Genomic DNA, 13,266 nt, shown 5'->3' on the forward strand with positions numbered 1-13,266 from the left:
TGTCCCCAGCGACACTGGATGTTGCTACAAATGCCAGAGGTCTAATGCCTCATATTACCATAACTTCTGGGAGTGCGGGAGGATCAGGCTCTTCTGGGATAGTTTGATGAATTATATTAATAACATATATGCTTTACGAGTCCGAAAACATCCGGCTGCTTGTTTCTGGACTTCCGGGTATGGGACCTTGGCCCTTAATAATCTCAGATTATACCGGTTCTAACGATTATCTTAACAGTGGCCAAGAAATTGATTCTCACACACTAGATACATAAAGGATCCCCTACTATTATGGAACTGTAAAAGGCAATGCTCAATGTATTATTTTATGAAAGACAGGCTCTACTGCCAGACCTAGAGAAAGGTGCTCCCCGCTTTTATAAAAAATGGGATCTACTGTACATTCTCAGCCTAGACCAGCAGGTTCAGACCCATATACAAAAAATCTTTGAGTCCATCACTTGGTACCTGTTGAGACAAATTTCTACTTAGGAATGCTTGCTATGGTTACTGATATGTTGCCACTCTTCTCCCTGAGATGGGCCATGGAGTTTCGGCTAAATATGTCACCTGAGGATAGGATGTAAAGTGAGAGATATGTACTTCCCACTTCCTCCCCTTACCCTTTACCCTTGTCTTTAATACGAGTAAGAAATTATATGTTAATACAATTGTTTTTAGACGGATGGATGTATAGCTATTTGATTTCTATAGGAAGATTTTTATTTCTAATACCTGATGCTATTGTTGTTTATCGTAATAAACTCCATTCTATATAGCAACAATACTGATACAGATTAAACTGGGAAATAATGAATCTTAAACCAGGGGCCAAAAATACAACAATTTATTGGGTACTTGCGTATTTGCAGGGCGCCCACTAAGCTATTTGCTTAGTGGGCTATTCTGCGTAGTGAAATTGCAATTTTGCGGTGCTATGCGATGCGATTTTCCTTAGTTAATTTTTAGTGTACCCCTGCCCGCAGATCGCATCTCATGCCATTTGCGGTGTGATACGATTTTTCATTGTATAGGCACCCACAATGAGATGTTATGGTACTTCATTTTAAAAGCACCCATGCACACCCGCACTATCCACGTCACCCTGAAGAGTGGTAAGCGCAGCAACCTTTTCATGCCCCCACTATCCACGTTGGCCACGCTTCGGGCTCGGTGGCTTGCTGCGCTAGCCACACTTTATAAAATAAACTCCACGCTGATGTGGATAGTGGGGGTATGAAAAGGTCGGGAGGACATGTAACCGCATCCGCTCGCCACGCTTCGGGGTGACGTAGATCTCTGATCCCAGAATCTAGACTAGTTGAGACAATCCTCTGCTGTTAAGCGAATCCTGACAGGACCATGTGGTGTTAGATGATGACGAAGTGTCATGGTGCTGCCCATGGAGGAGAATGGTGCCAATGCCACCTAATGATGCTATAAGGGGTTGGATATTTACAATTGTACAGGACATCCTTTTACTTTCACTGCTACAGAACACACTTATCTGAGATGTCTCCTAGTTCAAATTCATGCAGTTATAATGTAAAGTTTCCATCTTAAACTTACCGCAGTCATCTTAAAAAGATGTCTTCTGGACCTGAAAACCAGAAAGTTGCATTAAGACATTATTGAGTAGTTGATTTACTGCAGTGCGTAAGTGCACACAGTTTAAACATAAACAACCTAATAATAATAATTAATAACCAAAAACTATTTTAACTATCTATATAGAAATGCTAACTTGGCAACATGCTATTTACAACAGGTTGTTGCAAGGAAAGGCTAAGGCCTTGACCTATGTACATGACAGCTTATGGAGATGGAAGCCCTTCAGCCTCTCTAAAAATAAAAATAAAAGCTTGTTAATGCACAGTAACTAACTGTGCATTCAGAAATCACAAATTACCAAGCAGAGTCCAAGTGTGTCCACGGTTTGCGATGTCTAGGCTTGACCCTACCAATACTGTACAATACTGTACTACACTTGGCTGTTGGGAAAATAATTCTGTTTTGGAAATGTTGAGTTTTAGGTGGCAAGATGACATCCAAGATTAAATGACAGAACGGCATTCAGAGACATGGCGCAATACTGATGGTGGCAATTCATGGGAGGATAAATATATTTTGCACATCCTTTGCAAGCATTGGGAGGAGTAGCGCCAGTCAACATGCTGACATTGAGATTGATGATATCACTGTAGACAGGATGAGGAGGATATTGGTGTAGCTGGCTACGATGTTGACTATAAGAATTCTGATGATAGGGATGTAAATTTTATTAATATAGAGCATCTTCTCCAACAGGCTCAAGGAGCTTTACAGGCTTGAAAACAATGAACACAATGCATATGATTTGGGTAGTACAGCAATAGGTAGGTCACAGAGACAAAACAGAAAACTATGAGCGTAAGCAAAATGCAGGATTGGTGCAGGTGTTTTTAATAACTTCCACCAGTTGTGCATTCCTCACTAACAATGTACCAGGTGAGGTATGGCTGCATTGGGATCATTCCATAGGATTAACCTGGGTAGAATAGGTGACCCCTAGAAAAAATGATACAACATGGTGTGATTGCAGTGTAAAGTAGTGGTTTGTTTAAATCTGGGGTAGCCAACTCCAGTCCTCAAGAGCTACCAACAGTTAATGTTTTCCAGATCTCCTCACAGAATAACAAGTGAAGTAATAAGCTCCACCCGTGGATCTTTAAAATGTGTTAGTGAGTAATGAGTGCACCTTTGCAGCAGCTAGTCTGTCTGGAAAATGTGAACTGTTGGGGACTGGAGTTGGCTACCACTGGCTTAAATAAGGCAACATTGGAGACAGTTGTTGCCCATAGGATAAAAAAGCCCAATGTCATGCCTGTGCACAAGACCTAAATCCAGACTACAACTGTCAAGCCATACAGTATGTAGCCTTTGTAAAGCCATAGTAAGCAGGAGTAAGGATGGCAGCCACCTAGAAACTTAGTAACATCCTCCCTTATACATCACTTGCAGCGCATTCTTTAAAAGTAATTCAAATTCAGAAACTTGGGCATAAAGTGTAATCAGTCCAGCGACACCTACAGTGGCTCCCTTTTTTCTGTTGTATCCATGTGCAGACAATCCATACCACCAACACCCTCATCGTCAATTGCCTCCTCAATCAGGATCTTTTGAAATCAGGTCACTGTATTTTGGCCACTGTACTTAATCCCAGGTATAGTAAACCTGTAAAAATTTGTTTCTGATGGACACAAATCTGCAGAGGCGCAAAGAGCTGTTGGCAAGGAAAATGGTCAGCTCAAGCACTCACAAAACAAATTTATTAGACAAGTATTGTTTTCAGTTCTGGAGGCCATATCTCCAGAAGGATATAAATACATTAGAGACTGTTCAATGAAGAGCAACTAAAATGGTGCATGGCCTACATCACAAAACGTACCAGGAAAGACTAAAAGATCTTAATATGTATACTTTAGAGCAGAGAAGGGAAAGGGGGGACATGATAGAAACTTTCAAATATATCAAGGGCTTTAACAAGGTACAGGGAGACATTCTCCACAGGAAGAGGAGCAACAGAACAGGGAGGAAGATTCAGGGGAAATGTGAGGAAGAATTTTTTCACAGAAAGAGTAGTAGATAAGTGGAATAGCCTCCCAACAGAGGTGGTAGACGCAAATACAGTAGTACAATTTAAACATGCTTGGGATAAGCATATTGATATCCTTACAAAAAAATAAGGATCAAATATGGTTTGAGGTATTATGTTTAAAAAAAGGGGCAGACTAGATGGACCAAGAGGTTCTTATCTGCCATCAAATTCTATGTTTCTATACTTCTATACATAAAAATGCAATAGACACGATAAAAGGGTAGATAAAAAAAAAACTAAAAAAAACCTATGGTGCACACAGGATGATCCCTTACCCAGTGGTGGCATTGGAGCATAGGATAGTAAATGCAGAGTATTCCCGGGATGAACAAACACACCCTGCAAGGCTCCTAGAGGTTTAACTGGGCTGGGTTCTGGTGGATGCAATCATTCCAATATGTTTCAAGTCACTACTGACTCTTTTTCAAGGCTAAAGATTTCATGCAGGATTTCCATATTTATAGTAAAAAAAAAAGCGGCAAAACAGCATTGAGGGGACATCCCCAGAAGTTGTAACGTGCATATTTCTGGTGTCCTCCATAAGCATTCCCCACTGTGTGTAGCTGTTATCATGATGGAAGTACTCAGTCTGCGACTTCTGGCCAGACTGACCTGCGGCTCTGGAGATGACTGAAATGATGCAGTGGAAGTCGTAGGTCCATGACTTACGGTCCACGAAAGATAGACCTAGCAGTTGCCACCTTTCAGTGGCCATCTTGCGGTGGGACTGAAGAACAGGAAATGGGAAGTCTGATTCTCTATCTTCAGAGGGTGCCATTTTGTGTTTGGAATATGTAGTTTCCATAATCATCATGTGGTTGGCTGGAAGACGCTTTTTTTTTAATGAGTGGTTTTTCATATTTCCTCAGTGAAAAATACCGAACAAAAATATACCAATATTAATATACAATAATATAAATTTAACGCAATCGATGTGATTTTTACATGTAAAATGGTCCCTGAGACCCGATTTTACATTGGGCCCATTGTTAATTGCCCCCCAGACCCCAATTTTCATTGTATACCCACCCTGATGGGTCAAATGCCCCCCCCATTGTTAACAGCGAGTGTGCCCCGCGAGGTGATGCGCATTACTTCACAGGTATTATGCGTCCGCTCGCCACGCTTCGGGCTCGCTGCGCTTGCCACACTATATAAAATAAACTCCACGCCAACGTGGATAGTGTGGGTATGAAAAGGTCGGAGGACGCATACCACCGCCCCTCCCGGGCTCGCTGCGCTCGCCAAGCTTCGGGTTGGCGTTCATTGTGGGGTGGCGTTAACAATGGGGGGGGGGGGCATTTCACATGAAAAATACCCATAAGGGTGGGTATACAATGAAAAATCGAGTCCATTGGCCCATTTAACATTGTTTCCTATGTAAAATCGCGTCCATCGCATCGGTCGCATCGCATGCCTTAACTTAAGGCATGTGATGGACGCGATTTTTTATTTTGAGGGGAAAAGGCTAAAAATAGCCCTGAAATTGCATCGGTCGCATCCATCGCATACCTTAAGTTATGGTATGCGATCACTTGCCATGGGCGCCGTGCTAGGAAACAAGTACCGAAAAAAAAAATATATAAAATATTAAGAATAACGATATTGTATGAAATGAAATAGATAATGCAGTAAATATGAAATTATAAAAAAAAAAATTATAAAACCCATTTTAACTGAAAATCTTTGTTTAAACCATGAGGAATTAGTTTAAATATCCACTCCATTTCTTTCTTAACCAAAGTTATTTCTCCAAGTTGCTTTTACATTTTCTATGGCGCCATGAAATCATTGATATGGTGACTGGAACTAGTATGTACAGTTCGGAAATGTTCTGCTAAAGAATGTGTTTGAAGACTATTCTTGATGTTATTCAAATTTTCAGACATTCTAGTTTTTAATGCCTTACTAGTATGTCCTATGTAGAAAAGTCCACAAGAACACTCCACCAAATAGATAACACTGGGTGTATGACAAGTTATAAACTGTGCAGTTTAGAATTCCTTGTCTCTGGCTTTGAAAGTGGTTCTCTTAGATTCTTTGGATTTAATAGCTTTGCACATGGCGCATGTGCCACACCTGTGGAATCCAGAATCCCTTGGTTCTTGTGCGTGGTGGTTCTGTATTTGGCAAAGCACTTTTGACCAATTTTCTTTGGACTTTTCTACATAGAACGTAGTAGTAGGGCATTAAAAACTAGAATGTCTGAACATTTGCGTAACATCAAAAACAGTTTTCAAACACATTCATTATCAGAACATTTTCGAACTGTACATAATAGTTCCAGTCACCATATATGGCCAAGATTTCAGGCCATAGAAATCAAAGGAACTTGGAGAAACAGACTCTCAAACCACTTTGTCAAAGAAAGAAATGGAGTGGATATTTAAACTAAAAAACACGAATTCTCAAAAGATTTTGAGCTAAAATGTTGTTTTTTTAAATTAAGAATTTAATAGTTACTGCATTATCTATTTCATTTCATACAATATTGTTATTCTTTATATTTTTATATATATATATTTTCAATATTAAAATATTTTTTCATTAAATTAATATTATTGTATATTAATATTGGTATATTTTTCCTTGTTTTTTTACTGATGACATATGAAAATACACAAATTAACCATCCATGATTCCATAATCATCATGCGGTTGGCTGGAAGACGCTTTTTATTTATTAATTCGTGGATTTTCATATGTCCTCAGTGGAAAAAAAACAACGAAAAATATACAAAAAAAAAAAAATCCTATTCCAAACACAAAATGGCACTTTCCTTTTCATCAGTCCCACTGTAAGACTTCTACCGCCTCATTTCCATCATCGCCAGAGCCGCTGCAAGTCCGTCTGACCAGAAGTCGCAGACTTCTGTCTTGACAGCAGCTACACACAGCAGGGAATGTTTATGGAGGACACCAGAAATATGCAAATTGCAACTTCCAGGGATGTACCCTCAATTCTGTTTTGCTTTACTTGAAATATCTTTAACAAAAATTTTTTATTGTAATGTATTTTGGCTATTATTTACAATGAAATTTCACATTTTCAAAATATTCAAATAATATGAATTTATGTAAGCACCATACCATCAGCTGATGGCCTTGCTATTTATCCAATGGCCTTATTATTTATCCAGTTGTATTTGGATAATTTAAGTTGTACTGTATTGTCTGAAAACCAGTTTTAATTTATTGGAAAGGTCACATTACTGACTTGAGATGTATTTTCTTATAAAGCACAAGAAATTATTATATGACAAAAGTATCATACATATTTAAATGACCTTATTTTATACTGTATATTTGTGTTTGATTATTGTGTATCCTTATTCATACACAGATGCATCTCCAGAGGCAGTTGGCACACTTCTTGCTGCAAATATTATTAATGGAGATATTGGTACGCCTTCTGATGATGAAGATAGTCCTGCTGGCCATGACCCACCTTCTACATTTTCCAATGGTCCACTCCATGCAGAAACTTTGCTAGATGGGGTAAGAGCTGGCATAACTATGGAGACAGACTGTGAAGAGATAGATAGCACTGCTTCAAGGACATCACCTATTCGTAGTCGCCAAGACTCCCTTAATGATTATCTTGATGCTCTTGAACAAAGCAACAATGCCAAACTTAGTTCTACTGCCTCTGCCCCCAGTGCACATATGTTGGGGGCATCGCCAAAGCTAAGGAGCAGTTTCCCCACTGACACAAGACTCAATGCGATGCTTCACATTGACTCAGATGAAGAAGAACATGAATTTCGTCAGGAAGTGCTGTGTCATTCACCACTAGTGGAGGATGGTGGACATATATTAAATTGTGGTACTAGCAGAAAAAAAGACAGTTATTTTAGTATGGCATCAAACACAGGGGAAGATGGAAATTTAGAAATGCATACATCAGATCATGCAGAAGGCAATACTCAGATCTTTGTTATAGATCCCTTAGCTTTGGAAGACATTGGAGCGGTGCATGAAGATGCTATAGAAAATAAAAGTGTTGATATTGAGGTAGAAACTGCATTATGTGATTGTGAGGAGGCCCAGGAACCCTCACCTGTTAACACTGACATACTTGAGCAGAAAAGCATCGGGGGAAATAATATGGAAGCAAATATAACAGAACCTATAACACATTCACCTTCTCAGGAATTGTCAGAAGTGGGTGCATGCAGTTATTTATATACACAGGCTTCTGATGAACCTAGTAGAGGTGCTGAAGGAAGGAAAAATGGAACTAGCATCATTTTTAATTTCAATGTTTCTTCTGAGGAATTTACACCGAATACATGTTCTTCATCTTTGGAAAGTTCCGAAAGACCTATGTTTTTCTCAAAAGATGGTGCATGTGGGGCCTGTGTATTCAAATCTGGAAATTCAGAGGTACAGGCTTCTGTGTGCAATCCGTGTTCCCTTCCATCAGTAAATATCAACAGGAATGATAGAGACCAAGTTGGAACAGAAATATGTGAAGGAGAAGGGACCGAGGAAATTTGGCAGAGAAGGAATATGGAAACAGCTTCAGCTAGCAGGCAAACACAGGATGAAGAGGCTGGTGAAGCACAGATGACATCCAGAAATGCGATACAGACCATGTTGCAAAGCGAGGGCACCACAGCAAGTAAACCTTTATATTTATTATATGAGACACAATGAATAGTTTACTTTTGTGAATTAGTAATGTGTAATTCATATGGAATGTATTTGCAATTAATACCCCCCCCCTCTTCATTATAATATATTTCAGTGATGATATTCTTGAGTAATTGAGTCGTGTGCAGTCAGTTAATGATAAATCAGCAAACTGAAGTTATAGAGCCACAGACAGCTAACCTTGTGAAGATCATTTAATGTTATTAACCTAGAAATCCCATATAACACATCGTAAGTTTAAGGAGATACACTTTTACATATACAAAGGAAATAAGTTATAGTTAGCTCTTTTTATAGGCATTGTTCAACACAGGAAGGATGGACTTGATAAGAGACTTGTATTTTACAACCTCAACTGGAAAGCCTTTTTCAATGTGTCTGTATTGCTCGTAGGTTCTCAAGCAAATGGCCATCAACCAGTACGGTCACTTCCTTCAGTCCGACAAGATGTCATCAGATACAAGAGAATAGATGAAGCTTTACCACCTAGTGAGAAATTACTTAATTTGTAATTATTCAGTTGTTCACAATGTTGCTTTTGCTAGCCTTAAAAGCTGGCCTATAAAAGCATTATATTTCAATAACTGTGTATAGGAGAGAATGCTTCTATGACTTTTTCCGTCTGTAGTGACTCATTGTAGCAGAATAGTATTTTTGGTGGTATTGTCTAATTGTAGCAGAATACAAATGAGAAATAGCTGGTTATATTTAAAATTACATGACTGTAAGTTTGGAAAAATTCATAGATTTCCTCAGCACGTATTGTAAATGATAGTAACATGATAGTCATAAACAATCAGAATAAAAAACAAAAACAAAGGTGACACTTATTTTGAAAAATAGAATGATGTGTAGGACTGGTCTAAGATACTAGTTGAACCTATAGTCTTATTTATACACTAGGAAGGACTACTAATGTAAGTACAATTTTGGCTTAAACTGTCAATCGTGCTGTTTAGTAGGACTCAGTTTGCAGCAGTTGGGGTTTGTCTTATGTACAAAGGACAAATGCTTATTTGATTGGTAGATCTGTTATTCCAGTCCAAAAAGTTTAGGACACATGTTGACAAAAGTTTTAACAATATTGAACTGATCTCATTTTTTTGGGGGGGGGGGGGGGGGAGGGGGGATTTGCTTTGAAAAAAAACAATCTGTTATTTGTAAGTTTTTTGATAAAATGTAATTGTCGGGCTTCGGGCTATTTAATTATAGACTGTTTTTTCCTAAATGATCCAATGCCACAAGCAATTACATGGAATTCGTGAAAAGCTGCAGACCTATGTGTTTCCGTGGCAAGTGTCATGGCTTTGAAGAACAATAATCTGGGATTTGCTCTCACTTGCCTGAGGCAGGCAGAACAAAATCTGAGATAAATGCCAGTAGTCCGGGCTAAAAAGAGAGCCCCAGGTGTGTCAATTAGCCATTGTAAATTACTGTGGTTAATTTGCTACTGGCCCTAATTATTTATAAGGCTTTATGTATTTAAAATCTTTGACTTTACTGTATTATATCTATTCATATTATGAGGTTTTTTGGTCTCACTTTATTTATAGACTGGGAGGCACGCATTGACAGCCATGGTAGGATATTTTATGTTGATCACGTAAATCGTACAACAACATGGCAACGTCCTACAACTCCTCCAGCTTCACAAATTCTCCAGAGATCAAACTCTATCCAGCAAATGGAGCAACTTAATCGAAGGTAAGAATGTTTACATAGCAGTTTCATATACAAGGCAGGATGAACTAAATAGACATTTCCGGCAAAACCTCAAAAACTGCTAAGTACTACTTAACTAAGGACCAGAATGCAATGCATTTTGGGTCTTAAAATGCACTGGGTAACACAAACATTGTTGGCATTACACTATAGACCAGGCATGTCCAACGTTGGCCCTGCAGATGTTGTGAAACTACACATCCCAGCATGCTTTGCAATCGTTTTAGCATTCTCTAATAGCAAAACTGGCAAAGCATGCTGGGATGTGTAGTTTCACAACATCTGGAGGGCCAACGTTGGACATGCCTGCTATAGACTATGGGCTTTTCACAATTGCCTTTTAGAGGGATCCAATTGGATCCCTCCCAGCACCCCCTGCGGCTTCCAAGTCACTCTATACATGCAGGAGCAAAACACTAAAGTCCTGACATTTCAAAGGGCTGCTCTTATTGGGAGAGCTTACTTAACTACTGTAATATTGTACTCTAAATACAAAGAGTATGTGATTAGTATTGATGTGGCATGATGGAGCACATTATGAAGTACTGTACATACAGTACAGCTCATAATTTCTAAGTGTGCTAATACAATACCTTCTTTACAGTAAGCGTGCAACCGTAGGAACTTTTTTGGAGACACGTGTATATTATTTGGCTATAAACTGATTTTGGGTTACTGCCATATAAATGTTTTTTTTTTCATATCTGAAGGTTTTGCTGGGGCAGGACAAACCTACCAGGCAAAACCCACCACAGATCGTAAGAACCTGCCCCCCAGCTCCCCCATAACCAGCCTCCGGCGTTTATACGCCGGAGGCTGAGCTCCCTTGCCGCCACTGCCCCAGCCACCAGTCACAGCAGTGACCTCAGGCGGCAGGCTTGGGGATGTTTGCAGCGCTCCCGAGTCCCCCCGAACCGCCCAAACATGCCCGAGCCTGCCGCCTACGTCTAAAATGAATGGTGGCTGGGGAAGCGGCGTGGTCAGGGGAGCTCCGGCGTACGATCGCCGGAGCAGAGGTGATGGGGGGCTGGTGGGTGTGACAGGGGGCTTTAGAGGTGGTGCACACCTGGACACCACTGCCACGCACCTATCCTATATTAGTGGTAAATTTTCCGGGACAGACCACTGCGGCAGCGCAGCTGAGCCCGGAAAATTTCTGGGCATACCACCCAAAGGGTTAAGCTTGAGATATTTAGTAGAATGTACAGTAGTAACAGTTGTTATCCCAACAACATTACATAACTATTCTGTAGATATGTATTGGGCACCAAAAGAGATACCATGTGTAAAATCTGATGTTTAGGCAACCCAGGTCTGGTAAAGATAGGGAGAGAGCAGACATTGAAGAGGCAAATTAAGTTCAATTACAATCCAAGGTCTTGTACATTGTCAGTTTCATAGCTACAGGTTCAGAAAATAGTCAAAATAGAAGTCAGCCAGTTAGCACAGCCAAAGTCGAGATAACAGAGCCAGGATGTTAAACAGACAGTCCAAAATTTAGCACAGCCAAAGTCCAAATAATGGAAAACATTTTACATAGATAAATCACCAAGTAATCACAGCTGAAATCAACGTAAAAGCACCCGACAAGTATAAAAAGGATTCTGAATGGTAAAACAAAGGGTAGAGATGTAGCCACGCTACCCATGTAGTCCTTTTATCCGGACTGATGATAGACCTACTCATGATAGTCAAATGGTTGACCACTAATGGTCGTCAGTCAAAATATTGACAGGGTTTAAAGGTCGACACACACTAGGGTTTAAAGGTCGACAGGCAATAGGTGGACATGGTCAAAAGGTCAACATGAAAAAGGTTGACATGCATTTTTTTACTAAATTTTTTTTGTAAAGTTTTTTTATTTTTGTTCAGGAAGGGGGGGCCCAAACATTGGATCATCATTTTATGGGGAAGTTGATCGAAAAATACAAAGAGAATAGATGCCTGACTATCACAACCAGGCAAATTGAAATGAGGCATTTGGGAATATAACAGTACGCTAGAATACCGTGCACACTCATGGAAACATTCACATGAGTCCGGAAGAAAATACAAATATGCGAAACAGTGGTTAGTGACGGAGCACAATGAGTACGGTCATCACAAACTTCAGGAAGACCGAACTGCAACCTTCAAAAACCGAAATTGTGGTACATGACTGATACAGTTCATCATGGAGCAAAAAGAGAGGAACAGGAACAAGGCCATTGCTGCCAGATAATAAATTAAAAATCAAATCAGCCAAATTAAAACTAATAATTAAAATAACGCTCTTCATCTGGGGTGGGGGTCTGCGCATTAAGCATCGCAGAGAACAGAGTCCCAGGCAAAGACAAGGGATCAGTGGTAGGTGGCATAGGGGGTCCCGGCGCATAATAAGGGGTAGGCGGAGGATGAACCGGCACACTGAACGTGGGGTGGTGATGTGGGTGCTGGGGTGGTGGCCCTAATTGCCTCGGGTGCGTGCTACATGATGGTAGTTTGCACTCACCACACAACGCGTCCTGTGATGCGCGCAACATATTATCATATAGCAAACGCTTAAAGTTGTGGAATTGGGCTGTCCCCATCTTCCGCATCTGACAGGCAACGTGATTTGCTAAAATTTGGAATTCATCTGGGGGGTTTGCTAGAGCTTCCTTCTTGTACCGGCAGCAATGGTCTTAGCCACTGGCAACAGGTCTGGTCGGCTGTCTCCTCCTACGCCTCCTCGGGGGAGCTGATGAGGTGCTCGCCACCGCAGGAGCCGCCACCTCCACCACCGACTCAGCCTGCTGCGCCGACTCAGAGGGAACTGCCTAGAATAAAAAGAAATGTAAAAAAAAATGTAAAATCATTACATTTCACTTGCGGTCACATGCAAAACATATTGCACCACAATACTACGTCCGTGCTCTCCTGTTCACTGGATGAAGAGCCTTCATCCGTATGAGTCCCCTCTGTTCCTCTCCTTCCTTCTTGCTCCACAATGAACAGCTTCCGGTCATAGTACCACAATTTCGGCTGGTAAAGGTTCTCACGATCGGTTCCTGAAGCTTGTGACTCCCGGACCCGATTATACTCCTTCCCCAACACTGTCTGCATATTTGTAAACTTCGTCCGGATCCATGTGATGTCCGCATGAGGGACACGTCTTCTAGCGTATGCCGATATTTTTCCAAATGCCTCATTTCGCTTCGCCTGATTGTGAAAGTCCATGGTCGCGTTTCCACAGGCATCTATTCTCTTTGTAAAGCTCGATCAACTTCCCC

General features: G+C 40.5%; 1 protein-coding gene across 2 annotated transcripts in view; it reads left to right on the forward strand.

Annotated features, from left to right (window-relative positions):
• The window catches only part of HECW2 (HECT, C2 and WW domain containing E3 ubiquitin protein ligase 2), a 478,030-nt gene that overhangs the window by 187,619 nt on the left and 277,145 nt on the right, over positions 1-13,266 (forward strand). The window contains exons 9-11 of one of the 2 annotated variants that reach the window (XM_083153595.1): positions 6,981-8,261; positions 8,687-8,782; positions 9,847-9,997. In XM_083153595.1, coding sequence (XP_083009721.1) covers positions 6,981-8,261; positions 8,687-8,782; positions 9,847-9,997 — 1,528 coding nt within the window. The remainder of the gene's footprint in view (positions 1-6,980; positions 8,262-8,686; positions 8,783-9,846; positions 9,998-13,266) is intronic. The other variant, XM_083153596.1, reaches the window with a different exon arrangement.

This window comes from Crinia signifera, chromosome 7, assembly GCF_055691185.1.
Source record: "Crinia signifera chromosome 7, ASM5569118v1, whole genome shotgun sequence".
NCBI classification, from domain to species: Eukaryota; Metazoa; Chordata; class Amphibia; order Anura; family Myobatrachidae; genus Crinia; species Crinia signifera.